The sequence below is a fragment of the Charadrius vociferus genome, unplaced genomic scaffold (assembly GCF_000708025.1).
Source record: "Charadrius vociferus isolate BGI_N301 unplaced genomic scaffold, ASM70802v2 scaffold433, whole genome shotgun sequence".
Classification (NCBI taxonomy): Eukaryota; Metazoa; Chordata; class Aves; order Charadriiformes; family Charadriidae; genus Charadrius; species Charadrius vociferus.
In genome coordinates this window covers 2,514,918-2,537,395 of record NW_009647846.1, presented here as the reverse complement: position 1 = coordinate 2,537,395, position 22,478 = coordinate 2,514,918, and the positions used below count along the sequence as shown (strand labels likewise).

General features: G+C 45.3%; 1 protein-coding gene across 1 annotated transcript in view; it reads right to left on the bottom strand.

Annotated features, from left to right (window-relative positions):
• GRM7 (glutamate receptor, metabotropic 7) overlaps positions 1 to 22,478 on the bottom strand; it is a 318,538-nt gene that overhangs the window by 52,382 nt on the left and 243,678 nt on the right. Inside the window, 2 exon segments of the mRNA XM_009882884.1 lie at positions 13,325 to 13,464; positions 19,657 to 19,857. Coding sequence (XP_009881186.1) covers positions 13,325 to 13,464; positions 19,657 to 19,857 — 341 coding nt within the window.

Here is a 22,478-nt window from a genome sequence, read left to right as displayed (position 1 = left end):
GTGGTCACTGCAAGGGAAGGTGGCCCAGGGCTGATGCTGGCGGCTGCTTCTGCCCCGAAAGCGGTGTGGGACACCAGTGCGGTCTGCACGGGAGTGGCACATGGCATCAGGAATGGCACGGAAAAACCCAGCAGTGTAGGTTGAAAATGAAGACCATTCCATGGATTTAATATCGAAATTAATAGGAATAAAAGTACTGGCTCTCCAATCACACCCTGCCTTAAATGGTAATGGTGTTGGTCTAGTTGGAATTCCACTAAAATTCTGAAGAAAAAAAAAAAAAAGTCTGAGGGGGGGTTGGGCTTTTTCTAGTTGTCTGGTTTGGGTTGTGGAGGTTTTTTTGTCGTTTTACATTAACCTTGCAAAGCTACGAAATTTTGTGCCTCATCACATTTTTTGCATACTAAAGCAATAGTAAAACAACACTTGGCCATTCTCTCCCCCCCCTTCCATCTCTTTGAAAAGTAAGAGAAAGACAGGAACCAATCCCTCCCTCCCTCCAGTCAAGCGCCCTAAATATTTAACCATAAGACACGCTCCCAGTTGTGCGCTTTCTTTCCAACGCAGTGACTTTTCCTCCCCACGCACAGGGTAATATTTGCATTACAATCCTGGCGAGCGTCCCGGCGTGCCGCCCTCTCCCGGGGCAGGGCGGGCAGCGGGCAGTGGGATTCGCCCCCCAGTGAGGGGGGACCCATCCGGAATGAACTCCAACCGGGTTTGACGAGGATGGAGGAGGCAAAGCCCGTGCCGCCTTCTCCAGCTGTATTTTTGAGAGGCAAAGGGCCCCCCTGAGATCCGCTTTGGCAAAGGGAGGTTTAAGCCGGCACTGCCCCGCGCCAGGCACCCCCCAGGATGGAATAAAATATCTGATGCTGGTCACCAGTGGGAGCCAGTGCTCGGGTGCTGCTTTTAATGGTCAAACACATATCCCCCGCGCCACTGAGAGGTGCAACGAGCAAGTAAACACGGTTGTTTCATGGGAACCATTTAGCAAAGCATTTTCATATAGAATGTACGTTTTCAGATTAGCGGAAAAAGAAACAAATGAAAAAGGAAAATAAAGCAAATAAAGACTTGCCCTAAAGTTTTAAGAGCAGGCTAAAGACCCTTTGCAGCTGTTTGTTTGGGGCGATTATTGCCTATCATGTGAACGATTAGCTTGAGACACATTAAAATGCACGCTGTATATCCAATGTTATAGTCTTGCCGCAAACCATGTCGATTTTCTACAGAAATTCGTATTCAGGGACATTTCAAAAGTGATTATTTTTGACCCACTCAATACATGTTCTCTGTCAGGAACCTTTATGCTTTGCTTAAATGTTGGAAACTCGGAGGACTGTTCACACGGTTCTGATGTGTGCACAGCTTTTAAAGCACCCTTTATGGGGTTTTTTTCTCCCCTCTAAAGCAAACAGGCGCAATATTATGGAATCATCATAATTTCTGCTCTACTATCCTTGGCGCTTGCAGCTGTGTGGGAACAAAATTTTGTTTTGCAAAACCCAGCTGGATTATGGTTTGGACCTACAAAAATAGCTTTAAGCCAATAGTTCCCGTATCTGTTAATACAATACATTAAAAAAATTTACGTGCAAATTCAGTAAAAACGGAGACATCGAGCCAGCCTGTGGCTGCTGCCAAGAGTCAGAGGTTAGCGGTGTGATGGGAGGATGGCAGCACACCCCCGCTGCACATGGAAAGCACACCCCAATTCTTGAAACACAAACATCTCACCAGCAACCACCGTGTATTTCCAGCACAACAATAAAACTTTTTTTGCTCTTTCTCTCAGGACGCACCCTTGATCTGCACCCCCACCCGCTCCATCCCCATCTGCGGGAGGGAACCACCAGGCACTCCCGACCCACAGACACGGCGATACCAAAAACCTTCCACCGCACCAGACAAACTGTGAGAGGAAATACAAAGTGGGTAAGAAAGGAGATGTCCAAGAAAGAAGCGTGACCAGCGCCTCGGTGGCTGCCCTGCACAGCTCGCTAGACATCAGCCTCCGCGCTGCCGGCCACCACCTTCAGGACAAAAGATTACACTTATTTTACAACAGAAAAGACAAAAATTACATGTGTTTGATCCAGAAGCAGAACTTCAATGACTATTTCACTGACACCTTTTTCTTTTCCAAGCACAGCCTTGGCTTGCCGTTGCCTACCGTGCCAATCACAGCTCTCTGCGTACCTCCCGCCTGCAGCTCAAAGACTTAAACAGAGATAATATTTTCTGTCAACTTTCCTTTGCCAGGGCAAGGATGAGATGCGAACATTCAAGCTGTTCCAGCATCTCTGTGCCACTGGAGATTACCCGTGGCCAGAAGCAGCCCTCCTTCACCGCACCCCTGAGGGCGACGAAGCAGCTGAAGGCACGGGCAGAGCCAAGCGGGGCAGCAGCTCTACAGCAGGCGTTACGGTGGTCCTGCGGGCTGACACAAGGCGGGAGAAGGATGGAGAAGTCTGGCAAGACCACAGCTGAACACCACCATGGAGCTAACTAGAAACCTGAGTTTTCTACTTGGGCAACCTGGGCTGGTGGGAGGTGTCATGCCCAGGGCAGGGGCGTTGGAACTAGGCGATCTTCAAGGTCCCTTCCAACCCAAACCATTCTATGATTCTCACATCACCGGACAGGTATTTGCAAAACGGGGAGTGTTGATGTGCTGTTGGACGAGTCGCTGTACCCTGCTTTGCGCTCCCGAGGCGCCGGGAGGGCAGCTGCTCCGTGAGCAACAGCGGCTTTGCTGCACATATTTAGTGTTTTTCTCTACATAGCGGGGTGAACTTCTCCAAACACCACAAAACACATCTGTCATTGAAAAAAAGAATATTACACCCTCAGTAACACACTAACTGACATTATTACTCCTGCCAAAAGCAACCATACCTGTTAATTATCCATAAAATATCCCTGCAAAGTATTTGCTCTTGAATATATTTGCTGACAAAAACACATTAGACTTGCAGAAAAGGATTTAAGAAGCCGTGTGTAGAAGCAAAACCATCACCTATTTTAAAAACACAGTGATTTATTTTTTGACAATCTATTTCTTCCCTTACTCATTCTCAGAGCATAACAGGCTCACGGCTATTCTCTTCTCACGGCTAAGAGAACAACATGGGACAAAGGAAATTCTGAAGTCACCAAGTCTTCCGCTACGTAATTTTTTTTCCATTACAGATTTATAAGCTCCTTACCTTTCTGGTTTTTTCCTATCTTTGAAAAGATATGTAATACATCTTAGACTTTCTCTCAGCCTGGTTCCTCTTAGCATTTATACTCCGACAAACATTGTACCTTGTGACATTCTTAAACCTGGAGGAAAATTATACCAATGCTCAGAGTTGCCAAAAGCTGATATAGCTTAATTCACTTTACGTTGCCTAAGGTAGCACAGCTCATGCGGTATACATTACTGCCTAGGCAAAATGGGTCAATAACAAAGAGGAAATGACATTTCATGTCTTTAATTCCAAGTCTGAGCTAGTTTTCAGAGTGAGGTGTAAGATTTAACCATTGCCTTCCTCTTTTTAGAAAGCAAAAATCTATAAAGAAAGCTTAACTCACTGAATAACCTTTCTTTTTAAAAAAAATACAGTTTTCATGATCTTCAAGGGTGACACGTAACAGACAGGCAAGGGGTCCACACCGGTCTGGCTCTTCTCTTTGTGCATTATTTTCTAATTCTGCAGATGGTGACCGAGGGCTGCGGGTACTTGTTCTCCTGGTCGGTTCTGTTAGGCTAATTCACGCCTAACCTTGTCAAAGCCTCCTAACGTTCCAGTTCTCTAAGTTACTTTCCCCATACCAAAAAGTGCCACCCTGGCAGGATTTCTGAGTCACTTCCTACAAGACCTTGCTGCGGGACGACTGTGCAGGACTACCACCCGGGGACCAGATGCCGCAGCGCACACGCAAACTGTTTGCCAAGGTTACAAACCCTCAGCCTTCTATTGCGCATCTGCAGCTGCTAATGCAGTCAACATCATGCTGCTCCCAAGATTTCCTGGTTTAGTTTGGCATCACATGTTAAATGTTTGGCACAAGTCTATTGAAGGACACTTTGAGACACACTCTGAGGTTCTCTGGACTACAACCTGCACTGCCAGCAACTTTTTCCAAAGCAAGCACAGGTACAAATGGGATTATCTGCACCTACTGATAATTTGCAATGACTTGTTTAGCTCTCTTCTGTGCTACAGCAGAAGTGCTGCTTGATTCACATGGTTACTATCGCGTATTTTGAGGTTGTGCCCTTATAAGAATAAAAATTATTTACAGCAGCCGTTTCTAAACCTAACGCGTCAAAACCATCTGCGGTACTCCAAACCGCATCGGTTTTATTCCAAGAGCACTTACCACGTCAGGCTGCGATCACAGCTTGTGAGCAGGACCTACGTGATTTCAGCCCCGCTGCCTGTTAGCGCGCGTGTTGGAGACCCGCTGGAGGACTAAGGAATTAGCATATGGCCATTCAGCGGGCCAGTGGTTTGAAAAATTCCCTTCCAGTTGGCTGAAAGTTAATTCTGCAAGTTAAGATAATTAAAGGTGTTCATGCCGGTCATGGTTGACATGAGCAATGAAAGATTACAGAATCTAATGACAGAACAAAATAAACAACATCTATTATTACAGTATACATTAGAGCTATTGACGTGTTGGGCATGGGAACTCACCAGCCAAAACATGTAGTCTGGATGTATTTTAGTAACGCGCTGATGTAATTATTCACCTTTAAATTTCTAACTGGAGTGTGCATGCTGTTTGGCTGACGGCACAGTGGAGACTGAGCTCAGCAATGCCCAGCTCTGGCGAAGAGCTTTGCCAACAGCCTGTGGACCTTTCTGGAAGGACTTTGCATTTAGTAGTGGTGTTTGTGCTGTGAGACAATTCCCAAAGAGCCAAACTCCTCCGCGGCCCCATGAGTGAGACGGTCGTCGCGTGTCACCCAGTGCCAGTTTGACACAACACTGAAAGGTGGGTGGTGGGACAGGACCGGGGTCACGGGAGCAGAAGGTGCAGTGTCAGTAACTGTGCCATGAGGGGGGAGAGGGCCTTCAGGAAGGTTTCATTCATCTCAGTGGGGCATAAATGCCTGAAGAAGCAGTCCAGAACTTCTTTCTGTACCATAAAACTAGTTCTTTTGGGGCAGAACAACATTTCCAAAGAGTGCCTTGAGGAGATAAGGAACGCCACTGCACTTGGACACGGCCCCAGCGGAGGACCAGGGGCAGCAGCCGCGGCAGCTCACCGAGAGCAGCGCAGCCTGAGCAGTGTTTCCATGGGAAAGAAAGAGCCCAGATTCAGTTACTTTCCAAAAATGTCAATGAAGCAACAGTGGCTAAAATAATTCATATTTTTGCAGCTATCAGACACCCAGTCACTTCTGGACACAACTGCATCTCCGTGTATGGCAACATGCTGTAATGTAGAGCTAATTAAATCTAAGGGTTTAGCCAATTTCATTAAAAACGTAAACGGTGGTCATTTTCAACAAGTGGCTGCATCAGCTGAAAGCTCACGGTTCTGCACTGACGTACAAAACCAAAACATACTAATCAGGCTTAATACTTAAAATCTTAATTTTAAATAACACCCAAATTCAGCAATTCATTTGCTGAATTTGTTTAATGAGCCTGTCTAACACCTGAATAATGCATACCTCCTGTCAACCCACCAGCTCGCAAGATTTCAGGCTCCGGGTTGTAATATAGATGTATTATCTTTGTACCAGCCACTCATTCCAGTCCCTAACAGGAATAGGAAATGACACTACAAGGGCCAATTTATGTGACAATAACTGAAATGAGAAAGGAAATTGATACCAATTTTTATCTACCTTGACGTAATCTTTGAACTACGATTTTAAGCTTACTCAGATGTTGCAAACCTACAGAAATCTTAATGATTATATATTCCAAAGGTCTGTGTATATATATACATCCATCCATCCACCTGTACACATATAAAGGCATGTAAACAAATTTTTTAGTATATATTTGTAAATAGGGGTTTTGGGATTATACATCCCATGCACATAGGAGGTAGACCTGATAACGCTGTCAATTGTGCTTTCAGTTACACACAACTTCACTAAGGTCAAATTGTTTAAGCTGAAATTGTCTCCATTGGGAGGTGCCAAATTTCTGTTTTTAAATTTCTGATAAATGCTTCAAAACACACTCTTTTAAAAGCGTCTAAAAGCCCCTCAAAACAACCCGATGGTCATTGTGGTGAAATTCTCTCATCTCTTTCTATTTGAAGCAAAACCTTCTAACTGGCTACATAGAGGCCCTTTTCCTCTCCTTCCACCACAAACTGGGGAAATCCCAGACTTTCAATACACTGAAATTTGCAGACGCTCCAGCCAGATTTCTCTTTTGCTGCAAAATATTCTGAAAAAAATCCATCTGCTCCGAACATGCTCTACTCCTAAGAAAAACAAAACAAAACCAAAAACCAAAACCAAAAACCAAAACCAAAAAACAATGAACAGCAATAAATTTGAACACATTATTTTAGAAAAACTACCATCTGTTGGCACAATGTTCCTGAGCATCAAACTTCACTCAGTAGTCGCTTGGATCTAATTGCCATTTTGAATATTTTACAAAAAAAAGTCAGGTACGTAGAGGTCTCTTGCCAGAAGGTTAGGGATTTCATCACTCTTCTCATTACCTCGCTATTTGTAACATTTATTTCCAAAGTCTGTAACAGGGCCGTTTATGGCATTTAAATAGATTAGTCTGAGCCCAAACAGATTCAACAGGCGTTGAAGTGCGCAGGGTCTGTATAAATTGCACAGGTGATTACAAAGGTACTTAATAAATTTGTATTTGAGGGGAGAAAAGAACTGCAGTGGGGAAGTTCTCTTTGCAGTGACGTGCTTTGAGAGCGTCCCTGCGCCCCGGGGCTCCGCCACGGCTCCCCCGCCGCCGGGGGCGAAAGCTGACCTTCCTGCCGTGCCCAGCCCAGGCTCTGCTCCCACACCAGACACTCTGCGGTACAGGAAGGGTACTTTCTTTAAAGCAAGACTTTTCTTCCATTTTTCACGCTCCTCTAAAATAGTGGCCCGAACCCACAGTGAAGAAAACAACATAATATAGCTGTTTCCCCAAGGAGGAGGGAGTTATTAATAAGCACACAGCGATCTCCTCCGCACCGTATAACATGAGCCAGGATTTATAAGGGGAGTCAGATCCATGTAACGTACGTGTTTATGGAACCTTATTGATAATTATCAATACTATTAATCTTCCAAGCACTTGTTTAGAAAGATTGCGGCAATATATCACTTATGGCTGGAGGAAACAAAGAGAAGCGTACGGGGTTGCTACGCAGCCAGCCCGCCCCACGCCGCATGCAAAAGACTCCATTTAACTGGCAGTCATGTTTCAAGCTGTACGCTGCTTCATGCGACTAAACAATTTACAATTCAAGGGCACATCTATAAAACAATACAGATTTTTTTTTGTTTGTCTCTCACCACAGTATGTTTAGGCATCTTTAATATGTATTTGTTTCTGTTTGCAAACAAATTACTCAGAGAAATGTTTTAATTTTCTCTGGAGCTTACAGTTAACCCTGTCTGATGCTTTGGAAGAGAAACACGTTTTGAGTGAGAGCTACTTGAAATCTCTACAGCGTAGTAGTGGACAGGGCATCGTGTTTTCCACCACCACTCTTTGTCACTGGAGGACACACCTTCTTCAGCCATCCTGAAAATGTGCTGCGGCGTCTGATCAGCACCCGAGTGCCCAGCGGCACCAGTATGAGCCACAACACTGGGCTGGAAGAGCGCACTTGACAAGCTGGAGATGTCGATGCAATTAAAACAACATGATGCCCCCTATGTGGACACTAATAGGCTGGGAGTACAGCATTAATTAGACGTTCAAACTGAAAAAAAACCCCAACCCAATGTTTGCTTGCTCTAGGAAGATATCCCTCTCTAATGGCAAATGAATAGGTCTCCCGTAACCATTTCACTACTCACCAAGATGAAGCTGAAGGTGAAACGGGGCGTTCGTGTCCACCACCACCACATCGGGAGTTGCAGAGGGACGGTACGAGATGAACGCCCCGTCTCAGCTGGGTGCTCCACCACGCAACGGAGGCGGGAGCTCTTCCCCCACGGAGAGCTTCCTCCCTGCTCCTCAGCCAAGACCTCTAGTCCAGCACACGGGATGATCTCAATACCCCAACAACTCCTTTGTCGCTGGACGACGGGGAGCAGCTGGTGTCTGTACGCAACCGGACAGGTCTCTCCAGCCCGCTCAAGGCTCAGCCTCGGCCACGCCGGCACAGCCAAACCAGGACTAAGCCACTCAAACCAAAAACTTTGAACAAGCTCAGCCTTTTAATGACACCCAAAAGCTTGTCAGTATGAAATAGGAAAACAGGGTAGAGATGGAAGAAAGGCCAAAACTCCGGCTTTTAGGTCAAATGTAAGTCTGCCACTCCCTTCAGCGATACAAGAGACTGAACTGGTTTGCCTGCTTGTCCAAATCCAATAGCAGTCTACTTACTGGGCAAGGCTTTTGCATAAATCACATTTTTAACAAAAACACTTAACAACAAGTCTAGCTTTACTTTACTTTTCATTCTGCATAACTGTTGGAAATTTCTAAATTTTGCTATCATTTTAGAAGAAAAATTGAAGGAGGTGGAACATATGCACGTTCTGTCTGCTCATCCATCCTTCTTCCTAATATCTTTCGAACCTGCCGGCCAGTTTGAAGCACATTTGCTACAAGCAGAGGTTCCTGAAGGATGTGTCGGCAGGACTGGTAAAACTCAGCGGGGAGTTAGAAGAAAGATCCACTGACACTGAGCATCTCTCTCACCCTTTGGGCTGGGCCAGCCAGCCAACCAGTTGGCGTACGCGTAATTCGAAGGCAGCCCCGATACTGGCTGCCGCTTGCACAGCAAATGCTGTAGGGCTGTGGGAGGGAGCTCAGGCACTGCAGGGAAATTGTGGAGGCAACTATGGGAAGGAGTCACGGGGAACATGATGGAGAATGCTGCTGCGGTAGGGTATGCGGAAGACAAATCCCTGGAAAAATAAGACTCAACAATTTCACAGGGATTGTTTTCTTTATTTTTGGATTTTGACAGTCCAGGGATGCTTGCAGAGGTTTGGATGTGAACACATAATAAACCTGGGACCTGCTGAGTTAACTCTATATAGAGAAAGAGAAGCAATATCACCAAATTTCCCATGAGAAGCTGCAGTTCCTCTAGGAGTGATCCATTTCATTCTCCTTCAGGCACATCAGTTCCTCCAGGAGAGATGTCTTTCTGTTCTTTTCAGGCACTTCAAAGCACTGGAAGTTGCCCTCATAGACGGCAGCCCCCTATCAGAGCTGGTCAGCCGGGTCCCTCTATTCCTACAGTGCCTCCTGCTGAGCGACCTCATAGTACCTGACAGAGACTAACAAATAAAGGCCCTCACGTCAAGAAGACATCTGTTGTTATTGGATCTGTGGTATGCACGGGCTAAAACAGAGCACAGAGAGTTAATTATCTTCCTAAAACGCGAAGTGAAACGTAAGGCATGAAAGCAGAACCTGTGTCTCCAGGCCACTCTGCCTTCACGCGTGACCCACCAGCACAAGCATGAGAGATCTAGTTATTGCTAAAGTTCAAAAAACAAAAAGGTACCCATTTGAAAGGCAAAGCAACCCCAAACCAGCTGGTACATCACACATCTCCTTTTCCCCACGGTAGATCGTCTCCTTTTCACCATGAGCACTTTTCGCTTTTGAAACACATCATTAAAGCTAAATACAGCCAAAACAGTTCTCCTAATGATGCAACTGCCTTGCAATACATGCGTGTACCCTTAACACCAGCACAGGAAAACACAACCCCGGTTTCAGAAGCTGATATTAGTGTGGTCAACAGTTTTACTGTCTGATTGCATTAGCTGTATCTTTGCTGTCCAACAGGCTGTGGGGGTCATGGTCCTGGACGTCAATGGGGGTGCAGCCGGCCAAATTTCCGATCCTAAAATTCAGGGCAAAGCATTTCAAACTGCAGAAGGACACAAATGATAAATATTGCACACTAAATCTGCAAAGGGAGGGGTGTGTGTGTGTGAAAAGGAGCTGACAGAGGTTGACATAATCCTCATAAAAGAGAGGGAGGCAGGAGGTGCTCTGCCATGACCTCCTCTGGGAGGTGGGTGGGCATCTTGTAATCACAACTTCACTGCGGGGAGAACAAAGCTCTGCAATGGTTTTTCACGGAATACTGGCCAAGCCATTTAAAATTAGACATCTGCTCATTTTATCCTTGCGTAGATATCTGTGAAATACAGCCAAAATTGTTACTAAATCATGCGTTGAGTCCTAGGCAGAGCTGCGCTAGGTTGCTGACATCAAGCAAGCAAAAGAAAATCTGGTGATTATACCATCCTTACGTAAAAACTACATTACATCCCAAGTTTGCGGCAGTGAAAAGTCATAAAATATTTTCTTGGTTATCGACCAAAGTCTGACCTCAGATACATAAATGTAAATCCCGGGTGAGTCAACTGGGCTCAGAGGAGACACTGCACATACAAAGCTGCGAAAGGGAGAGCAGAGTCTGGCTCCCGCGTGCGTAGGGAGCAGAATTCTGCCTCCACGGAACGTTTCTGCCAGACATAAAAAAGCAAAGGTGATACAAAGATGTGGAGAAGCACTCAGGACTGAAAGAAATACACAGGCAGCCGCAGACATTTTGTAAAACCAGGTTTATCAACTCACGACGACAAAATGAAAACAAACTGATACAGCATATTTTAAGACTTGCAAATACGTTGTTAAAGATCTCTTCAGTCTATCTACTGTCTTATACAATAGGAAGAGGAATGTAAAAAGAAGTTATTCTGTAATTTTACATGACAAATCATGGTACAGCTACCACGATTAATCAGCCCTGTGCTCCCCTACTTCTGCCTCTCCCTCAAAATACTGTGAGAATGGGACGGTGACAGACACCGTTGTAGATCAGACCGATGACAGACTGAACAGCGGCGCTACTTCCTGGGAAATAGAATGGCAAAATGTTCTTGCTTCTTCTTTCAATGGGGACAATAATAAAGAAGAAAATATTTCCTCACCTGTGACGGTCTTCGGCACTTATTTACCTACCGCCTTTGAGATCCGGAGTGTCCTTACCGTTAAGGCCCGCAGAATAGGGCAGAACCACTTTTCTCTTTTGTAACCAAGGAAATTCAGACACACAGAACTAAACCAGACTGCCCAAGATGACAAGTCGCTCGGAAAACAAAGCATCACTTCAGCATTTTCTAAATTAAAAGTAGCACTCTCACCAAACATCCTTTCTTTTGTTTCCACTCTTATGTTGGCATTAAAGAAATAAGGATTGGGGAAACACATCCTGAAGTGTTATCTTCACAATAATTACTGAAGACAAACTGTAGCCTCGGGCAGTTTTGCCTGGGATGTATTAAATAGTAGCTATTATTTTGGTTGGTTATTTTAGAGTATCCTTGACTTCTCTAAACTCCACAATTTTCTTTATTATTGAAAGAAAATACAAACAGGAACTATCACAGGAATGCTAATCCTGCGTGAGGAACTAGGACCCATAAGTGAGGAGAAGGGAAGTAACTGAGCGAATCTCAACTACTGGTAGAAGCCTATAGCCGTGAGGATAGGAGGGTGAGGAAAGTGTGCTTTTTATGGAAACATTTAACACAACAACAGGAATAGAAATCAAGCTCCATTAATTTAGCTTTAAATTTTAATGAATCAGGATGCATAGTTTATATAAAGAAGAATTTACTTAATAAAATATTAATATTTTTGCTAAAAGAACTGTAAATTGCAAGTTAATATAGTTTTCCTTAAATAGAACATCAAAAGCTGAAAAACACTGAAAGAGCACACAGCAAATCAAAATGAGCCATAATGCAAGAAGAGCAAAATATTGTGGTCAGTCTCCAAGACTGGACCCTTGGTAATTCACATCCATGACTTCATTTAACAAAAGACACGAATACATTAAAAACAGAAAGAGAAAGGGCCCTGTGCTCGGTTACGCGCCAAATGATGGAGTTTTGATCTACCTCGGTTGCCCACGGCTCGCACCCCAGCTGTGGAGCCGCGGAGGTGGAACGGCAGCTCGGATCTCCCTGCGGTTACCGGGTCCCGTCCCCCCAAGGGCAGCCAGCGGAGCGCCAGGGCCACACGCAGAGACCTCCGGCACACGCCACAGTTGCTGTGACCACCCGCCGCGTGCCAGCTATGTCCTGGCCCCCTCTGGAGCGCGCGTCAGGACCGGACTGCACTCCCCCGGCCTTGCCTTTCACCCTGCACACTTTTCCGAGGAAATGCGGCTGCAGAGGTGGGGAAGGAGCCGTACCACAGCAAGGATGGATGACGCGAGGAGAGGGAGCCAGCATAACCTCATGGGGGAACTCTGACCCAGAGAAGAAAACCCTTTTGTAGCAACTGGCATTTCACTTCAGGAATACCCTGATTTTATTCAGGCTCTGTTGCTGAAGAGCAGTCAAACTGAGCTGCAAACACAGTCTTTTTGCTTTAATAATGATCCACGAGGAGTCAAACAACTGTAAGGTTAAACCAGCCCTATTTCCCCATGTATTTGAGGCTCAAGCAACTCGCGCAAAGTCAAGCGGGAAGCCTGAACCCAGATCTCCAGAGACATGTCACAGACCATCCTCGTACGGACGAAGCTGACACAAGAGTCTCCAGCTTTCTCAGCCACCAGTCATGTTTTTTTCATCTAGGAAACATCAAAGTATCTTGGGGGTCTTTGATCACCTGCTCTTACGTGCTTGTTTTTCTTTAGGCGTCATTACAAAAAGGCCATCTCATTCATATGGATATCTTTGCTACGTGCTTGAAAGTAACAGCGGAAAAATGAGTCACTCAAAAAAACATTTAGCTTCAGCTTTCCCAAAACTAGAAAAACTGAAGAATGTAACTAGAAAAACTGAAAAGCATCTGCAAATGAAAGCCCACTGGTTTCAAACCACAACGCGTTACTGCTTCATTTTCCCAGTTTGCAACTAGAGACTTCAGACACACAAAAGGAATAAAATTTGCATGACCACTTAATGCCTCTATTAGTCTGAGGAGTTTTGGTACTCAGGGTACAGAGGGAAGGTTGCAGGACAGAGTAAAAGAAGATAACATGCAAAAAAAAAAAAAAAAGAAGCATTATGTAGCTGCAAAGAAATAGTAAAGATCCCTGTTAATTTTTGCAGGATGAAAAAAAGGTTTAGTGACTGTACCTGACAAAAAAGTGCAAACAAATAATAAAATAGACTCACGTTGAGCTGCAGGTCATCCGTCCACTGGCCGATGAGGCGGTAGCCCGGCGTGCTGGTGTTGGTGGTGTGGTACTGGAAGATGTCGTAGCGTCCCGGTGCATCACCATTTTTGTTGAACATCACTGGAGTGCCAGCACTGCCTGGGGGAAGAAAACAAGACAAAATCCAACCAAACAACCAACAAAAGCCAAATCTTTACAGTATCTATTTTATTTAGTCACAGTTGAGAGCTTTTGGACTGACAATGCATTTCAGGCAAAGGTCACCTATCACCCCCGCCACATAAAACAGATACTTCAGGATACCGCGGTATAATCCCAGCCCTCTTCCAGTGATTAATTATCACTGCCCAAACCCACTGACTAAAAATAAAATGAAGCACAACTAGATCAGCCTCACTTTGCTCTAGCTTTGCACAAAGCAAGAAATATCAGAAGGCTTTTCTGCCTGCCCTCCAGCCTCCCTTCCATCTCCCTTTCCTCAGGGAGTTCTTTAGTGAAAATCACTCCTGTGAATGGAGCCTCTAAATGATTTTTTTTCCCCCAGAAAATGTTCCATCTGCTTCTGAGAGATACTGCTGTCAGAAGTCAGCCCAGGTCTAGTGAATCTTGACTAGCATCCAGAAATAGCTTCCTCCTCCACAATATGTTCTTATTCCCGTAATCAGCATGCAGTCGGGATGGAAAAGAACAGACTAAGCTATAGGAAGACTGTTCCTTGTGTACTCCCTTATTTAGATTCTGTAACACTGACACAGGCTGAAAAGCATCTCAGTCAGGAACAGTTCAGGATCAGGATCCTGAATGGACTTCATTTGCCATATACTAAGGTGACGAACACGGGTGAAGGAGTGCAGGGCAGGCAATGATGCAGGGATGCTCCCCCCACCCCTCCGTTGCGGCTGGTGCCGAGCAAAGCCAGCCTGCATCCTGGAGGTGCACCGAGAGCCGAGCGACGGGACAGACGACTCCCGATCCTCAAGCAAGTTTTCACCAGAACATCTGCATTTTAACTACCACAGCATTGGATGTGAACCCTTTCTTAGATGGCAATTCAGAGCAGCGTTGCATTTCCTCAGATCTCTAGGTAAAAACTTCAAGGGTGACATTTATTTCAAGACATATTAAAATAGGTTTTGGTACAGCAGAGTAATATTGTGTCAAGATTGAAGATCATGACAATGCTCCAGCATATCTATATTCAAAGCTTCCTCCTCCTGCGTAACTTTTTTTCCCCTAAAGCAATGAAAAATCTCTCCTGTTGTAGCATTGAACTTTAAGATTATGGTTTTCTTCATGATTCCCATTCTTCATTGAATTCCAGTGAGTGAGAAAAGATTTGAAGGAGTGAATTAGCATAGTTTCCATTGGAGCCCTGGTAAATTGTTTCCTGTCTATCCTACAATCCTCTGAGATCAGATACAGATTCAGTTCAAAGACTGGTACAGAAAATCTTCCACTGAAATCTCCCCTCACTGATTCCTTATGAGCACCAGGCAGATATTTAATTGTCGTCACAGATTAATGTAGCCAGAATACACTTACAGTGAAAACACTTAAAGTGAATAAGAAGAAATGGCTGTAATTCCTCGGCTCCTTTGGAAAGTCAGCACAAATGGTAAATGGGATTTAGCTAATCATGACTCTTAAAAGGCTGTATATTATTAGTTAAACTTGGTTTTGTCAGAGCTGACAAAAAAGTACAATTCAAAGGGTAGGAGCTCAAGTGAGGCTCCCAAAATGCAACATAGACATCCGCGGATTCCCCTATCCTGAGAAAGCCTCAGCATGGACATGAAGAAGTATGCATGGCTGCATGTCAGGAGGCAGACAGAGAGCGGACACCACCATCGTGGCCATGCCAACATCAACGGTGCCAAGACAAACCCTGCTGCCTCAAAGTCTTCTGTAGGCTGAGGGGAAGCGGCTGAGAGCACGTCTATGGTCCCCTTCATGGGCCATCAGGAGGGTCACCCAGACCCCTCCTGGAAAAGCCATGGCCTCCCCAGGGCGCTGCACGGGGTAAAGCCAAGTCTCTCCACCCCCGGCCGGGCACCCCCAGTAGGTCGCCCACCTGCCCGCAGACGGTGCTGCAGGACCCCGTGCCCTGCCCGAGGGACAGGCAGGGCACAACAGGGATGATAAGCAGAAGGCCGACGGGAAGGGTAGGGGCTGTTATGGACCTAAAGGGTCCTAAAGTGAGAACGTATCAGGAACAGTTACTCCAAAATGCGCCATTTCTGTGTTTTGCAGGAGCAAGAAAACTTTTTGTAGGTTAATGCTAATTGCTGCTTCGCATAGCTGCACGCAGACAGCTTTTAAACACTGACATTTAAAATAATTCTTAAGTTCAGTGGGTGCACTTGGATGCTAAAGGGCTGCAGACCCCACAGCACCACAGAGCATTGTCTGCTGGGTCACCTCCAGGGGCCCCTACGGGCACAGTCCCTTGGGACACCAACCTCACACGTGGATAAGGACACTTGATAGTCAGGAGTAATCACCTGTTGGTATTTTCAGGTACATCACCATTTATGCGCTAAAATTATACAGAAAAAAAGCTGTAAAAAGTCTGGCACTTGTAGGGAAGCCAAATATCTATAGAAACGCAAAGAACTGATAATCTTGGGTCACAAGTCAAGCAGAAGCAACCCGTTTCCTGACTTTGAAGTTGGAGTAATTGGACTCCTGGCCAAGGATCTGCTTAGTAAGTGCAACTCTTCTCTAACCTTTGTGTGGGCTCTGCTGTGTGCTGTGGTGATCTTTTTGTACCATCGGTCTGTAGGGACCCATCAGCCCCGTTTCAAGTCGCTGCAGCATTTCAGTCTCCGCTTGCAATTCAAGTTCCTTTTTATTATTTTATATTTTCATCACAGAGAAGAAACAGTATTCTCAAAAATGATCCTATTTGTTATTTGACTCCTTGATCTTCGAATTATTAAAATACAGTTGTTTAGTTGGTTTTTTGATAATTTAGGATTTTTTTTCCTTCTGTTAAGATTTACAAGAATTCTGCCCAGCCGCAGCAAGCACTTCAGAAACTGAGTATCAGCCTCTAGACCGCAGCTTCTTGCTCATTGAGAGGCTACGACAATTTAAGCATTTTCCCAACAAGTAAGCTGCCTTCTCACGACACAGGCACAGAGTACATGACACCCTTTCACCCGCAGGATGCACTCAAAAAAAGACAGGATCTGACTGAATTTGTAGGATTTTGATCTCTTAATCACCACAAGATAAGAAATGAATTAGCAGGAGGACAGGGTGCTCGCAGGTGTAACTAGCTAAGCTGTTTCTTTATTAGTCAGTTCACGTTTTCTGCAGTTTGAGGGCCTGGAGGGCTCATGCAACCAGAATCTTTAGGTTTTTCACTTGCAAAAATACATCCACTCTGCACGTTGAGATTTTCAGAATCTCACTGCACGAGCACTTGATGTTGTACATTTTCCATGTTTTGGGCCTTTTTCTCAAGGTAATGTGACAACATCAAAATTCATACTGAGCTCCCAGTACAAATCCAGTCTCTCTTCATTAAAGCGTTGCTTGAGCTCTTTCTGCATGAGCGTCATTACCTTTGCAAGGAAGAAAAGACTCCAAAATCAGGTACAGACAGGAGAATTTCAACTGCACAGTCACAAGGAGACCTATTACATGCAAAGAGGATCTCAAGCTCATGGGCTCAGGATGCTTGAAAACGGGCTACATTTTTTCTCTCTGGCACACAGTTTGGACAAAGCACTCCCACTGCTCTACTTTCTGGTTTTACTACAAATTTAGGTAGGAGACTAGGAGAACAGTCTTTTAAGCATGGACTAAATATTACAGAATCACAGACTGGTCAGGGTTGGAAGGGACCTCTGGAGATCATCTAGTCCAACCCCCCCGCCAGAGCAGGGTCACCTACACCTATTGCTTTCTAAGTCCTAGTCTTCACGAGATGGAGTTGCACGGCTGCGCCGGTGGCCCAGGGAAGGGCAGGTTAAGATCAAGGCTAAAACCAGACAGCTGACACAAGCCCAGCAGCGCATTCCTCTGTCCTTTCCCTCCTCACCACAACACGATGGGTGAGGAACATGTGGGCACCAGCACCCGTGTCCCAGGAGCTCCCAGGCCTTATCCAGAGGAACACACCACCCAGACCAGTACAGCCTCTCTCACTGCTTCTTCCATTCCCTCGTCCCTCTGCATTCTCCAGGCTGGCCTCGTCCGTTTGGTGAGTTACAGGAAGGTTGTTTATCCTGCACCGCTGGGAAGACTGAACCAATCCACAGCAATTCTGGGAATTTACTTTTCTAGGATACGAGAAGAAAGTGGCTTCAGAGCATCTTTCCACAGCCCAAGGAACGAACCCCAGGAGGGTCACAGCTGGACACGGAGCCTGGGCACACAAACACGCGTGCAGTTACGCTCTATGAATATGACAAGAAAAAGCTAAATTCTGCCCCTGGATAATGAACCTTAAAAGGCTTCTTTTCCCAAGGAAAATGCCTACAGCCAGAGAGCCAAGAGAAATGAAAAAGGTTTAGAGCTATCTCAGTTTTGCCACCATTCTCCTTTCCATGCTACAAAGCAAATGACTACTTCAGTCCCTGTGCTGGGCATGAGTTCTGTGTATACAAGCAAAGAAAAACACCATATGGCCATGCAAATCTACCACAAATGGAGGAGAAAACCTCATCTTTTAAAAGCCTGACCAAGGAAACGCAAATAAGGAAACTGAAGTTGGTGCAAACCAATTCTTGGAGCTGGACAGCAGGCAACATTAGCTGGACACCCAATTTCTCATAAATTATTTCTCCTCTCTATTAAAATGGTTAGATGACCGTTCAGCATCCTTATATGCAAGAACTGCCTAGAGATGACCATGTGTGAGCCGCTTTTCAGTACAAAATGGCCCAAGCGCAATGCTGTACATGAATGCTCTACTGCTTCTGCAGCAGCTTTGTCCTTTCTAATTAACCTTCCAAAATGAGGGAAGTAGAACTCTCCAGATCCAGATCTCCTCAGATCATTCATCTCAAAATTTGCTCCTGGATGTAGTTACCACTTACTTCAAGGAAAGAAATTAAAATCTCCTCATGTTCACCTTGCTGTTTATAGGATGATTTATACAGGAAGGAAAAATATCCTTGGCACAAATGACCAAGCTTGACAATGAAATACCATCTGTGTTCCTACCTTTAAATCTCCCAGGTCCTGTTGGCGATGCGTGGGTTTTGTTAAGTTTATTAATAAAAATGTTTATTAGTAGATCGCAGGAGAGAAGGCCGCCCTGTGCTGCCCAGCGAGGACGTGATGTTTGTGCCAACCCCTCTTCCCGGGCAGCGACCGCCCAGGCTGCCTCGACCGTTTCAAAGCCTATTTTTTCAGTACTTCCCTAAATCTGTTTTAAATATGGATTTGGAGGAATAACTTTTGGCTCCTGGTTAAATCGGAGATCTCTGTCTTGTACAGAACTCGGGCAGAGCAGTAAGACCTCCCGGTAAGTACATTAGCAAGGTTTATGAAGGGGAAACAACATTCGGTTGCTGCAACGTTAGCTGCTGTAAGCGATCTGCTCTGGTGCCTCTGGGCCGGTTGCAGGTGAATGTTTGTTAATGAAACTAATAAAATTACAGTAAAACATATGGCGCAAGGAAATTTTGCTGATATTCATACACTGCAATGAAGAGAAAAACACAGGAAAGCCCATTGTGCTGTATGGAACAGAGGACTGGTGCTGCAACCATCGCCACTGCGCCTGGGCGGCATCGGCAGATAAGGGGTAAGCAGACAAAGACAGAAAATTCTCCCATCCACATCAGGATGTCTTGTCTCCTCTGAAGTGTTACTAGAGGAACGAAGGTTGGAGTAACTGCTCTCTCTGAATCGCGTAGTTCTGGCTCTGCAAGAGGACCTGACCCTTTAGGTGTCCTCTCCCTTCTCGTGAGCATGCGGCTACGCTGGGTTTTGGGTACCTGAATTTCACACAGCTAGATTTTGCCAAGTACAGGAAACCATATAAATAAAGAGGAAAAATGACGTGTTATGCTAACAAACTTCTGGGATTTCAACAGGCATATTTGGTCAGAGACAAGCTTAGGCTATTTCTCCCATAGGAAATCAGTCTTCTGGAAGGTATCCTGAAATCACAGCAGCAATTTCTGTCTTTGGACAGCGGTAACCTATTTGCCTTGGTTAAAACATGATGTTTTCAAATAGATGCTAAATAAACATGGTCCTATGCCACCAACTCTAGCAAAACAATAACATACTCTTGATCCGCATTGAATGAAAAAACATATGAAGTGCAATTAAACGGAAAAGTCACACGGGTCAATACAGTCAGCTCACCGTTGAAGTTAACGCTGCGTATGTACTTGAGCAGCTTTTTGCCTCCCGCGTGCTCCATCTCGGGGCAGACCCCCGCGTAGTCGGCACAAAGGTCCTTGTTCATGTGGTGGAGCGCGTGGGCCATGGCGTACACAGCATCGATCACAAACTGGACCTTCCCCTCCTGCTCGTAGTGGGAGTCTTTGCCAATTCGCTCCTGTCCTGCACATTAAAAACAAACACACACATATACAACACAGAGAAGGACAGTAAGGAATAGTATTTTCCTGATGTCAAATACAAATGAACCCTTTTGGAGTGCACTTAGAGAACTGCACGTTTTAGTCAACACAATAAAACATTTTGAGTTATGGTTTTACTAATTAAAACAAAACCAAAACCTCCTTCTCGATAGTAGAATCAACACTACTTCTTGCAAGTTATTCTACAATAATCCAAAGAAACTAATCCTACCACAATCACAAACTCGAAACTCTAACCTACAGGGACCATCTTAGAGGGAGAAAACACCAGACTCCGTATGCTCCCAAAGCATGTCTTTGAAAGAAGAAAGGATTTAAAAGAAAGCACAGCTGGTATTTTAAAGTCTGATGTTTTGTTCCGTTGCAAGTCCCAGTCTCTAATTGCAAGATGGAGCCAGGCTGAGGGAAGAAAGGATCACTTCAGACACAACCAGAGGGGTGCTCCAGAGAAGGGAGTGAAGACGCCGCTATTAACGCCACCTCGGGACACTCAGAATGTGTGCATTAACTACGCAGCCCCCTCTCCCCGACCTGCGGAGACCAAAACGTCCTTCAGCATCCACCGACTGCCTTTAAAATATTTTAGCAGGCGAGAGCTTAAGGAATCCAAACACTTAATGTCATCCCAATGGCAACGGAGGGAAAGCAGTGGCCCGAAAGCCATTCCTTCACCGCCACAGCGCCCGGCGTGTTAGGAGCGAGACACCCCCTGTCTCAGAGAGCCCCTCGCCCGGCAGCCCACGGCACCGACACTCTGAGAGACGGGAGGCACTGTGCAGATGGAAAACTGAAACACAGAAACTGAACCACAGAGAGCCAAAAGAACTCATCAGCAGTGACAAAGAAAGTGAATCTAAACACTTTGTGTGGCAGGGTCTCGCCTGAACCGTTCCCTCCCTCGCAGACCGGAGATGAGCACGACCCCTGGTGCCGTGACTGTAAGCCCGGGCAATCGGGCGGCCTTCCTGCTTTTATGGTTGCATGGACTGATAACTGGTTGCCTCTGCAATTAAGCAGGAAACCAAACTATTTTCAGAGCGTTAAGCAAAGCCCAACAGGTGAAGAATCAGGAATCTTTGATTATTTTTTTTTTTCTGAAATTGTCCACTAACTTCTTGTTTTACTTTGGCCAAGTAACACCCGCACGATTCAATCTGTCCAGCTGCAAAGTGTGTGATTATACTCACCTATCTCACCAGGGTTTCACGAAATGTAATTACTGCTTGTGAAGTGTTCTGAGCTGCATCGATGAAAGCAGCAGAAGTGCAATCTATTATTTTCCAAGGGTGGCAACACCACCTCCCACTTGTTCCACCTGCAGCATCACACTTCTTTCTAACCTCGCATCAGCCTTGACCACCTTCCCGCAGTACCTGCGGGTCTGGGTCCTGCCAGGAGCTCCGAGAAACCAGTCCCCGCCGTCGTCTCTCACATATGTTTTAGAGCCCTTCAATCAAAGGAAATGCTCGCTTGGAGGACACAAGTGGGGAAAATTCCTTTGTTAATGCCCTTAATTAGAAATAGGGATGAGTGAATTTAAATTAGCTGGTTGATACCAATAAGGAAAGGAAATCAAGTTGTTAATGGCTGTGGGAACTAATGATTGTTAACGGAGGCCAGAAGCTCATTTCCCTGTTGCTGCTCATCTAACGTGTTTGTATCTCTCCCTCCTGCGCTAACGAACGGCAGCTCCACCGGCACCAGTCCCTCTCGCCCCAGTCTGTCCGAGCCCCCTCCCTCCGGGGCAGCGCTGGGCGTGCAGAACGCCACCGTCCCGCAGCACCCCAGGTCTTCTCCATCCTGACTTCCTTTGGGGTACTGTCTACCAGGCTGACCCATCCTCTAGCCAGCCTACGAGCAAACTATTTCAAGGGGTTTTTTGGCTCAGAAAAGAAAGGCACGGTGGAGCTGCAGCCCCCTCCTGCAAGTCACACTCGGCAAAGAGATCCAAACAGTTTGCAATAAATTCTGCTCATACATCTCACCCCTTCTCCCACCCTCAACGTGGCTTCATCTAGAAAGTCTACACAGGCCTGGTGCTGGCAGCTCTTTCTATAAATGCATATGCATCGTGCACTCTCAGTAAATGTATATATTACATACAGATATTTAAATATTAAATGCATATTTAAAGTATAATTACCAAATATAATTAATATATTTAAATAAATATCTGATTTATTTATTACAGAAGTTCTAAAAGCACAAAGATTATCTAGATATGCCCACAAGTGATTTGCTAGAAAGAAATAATCCCCATATATGAGCACATTTAATTATCTAATCTTTCCCCCCTTTTTTGTTTATCTCCCTAATTACCAAACTGCACCACTGACGTCTGATCCACTCACCCTACAAATTATGTTTGAGATACCCTCTACAAAAGCCCCTCAATTTTAAATCTCAACTGCAATGGAAACACGGAAATCCTGAAAATAATTCAGGAGGGTAAGAGAGCTTCCAGACTGTCAAGATCCACGTTCTGTCCTTTTCATTATTTCACTCCCCTCCCGTTGATTACAGACCTTATTACATTTCCAGGCCCTGACAAGGAAAATGCTTTTAAGTGGTTTCAGCTCA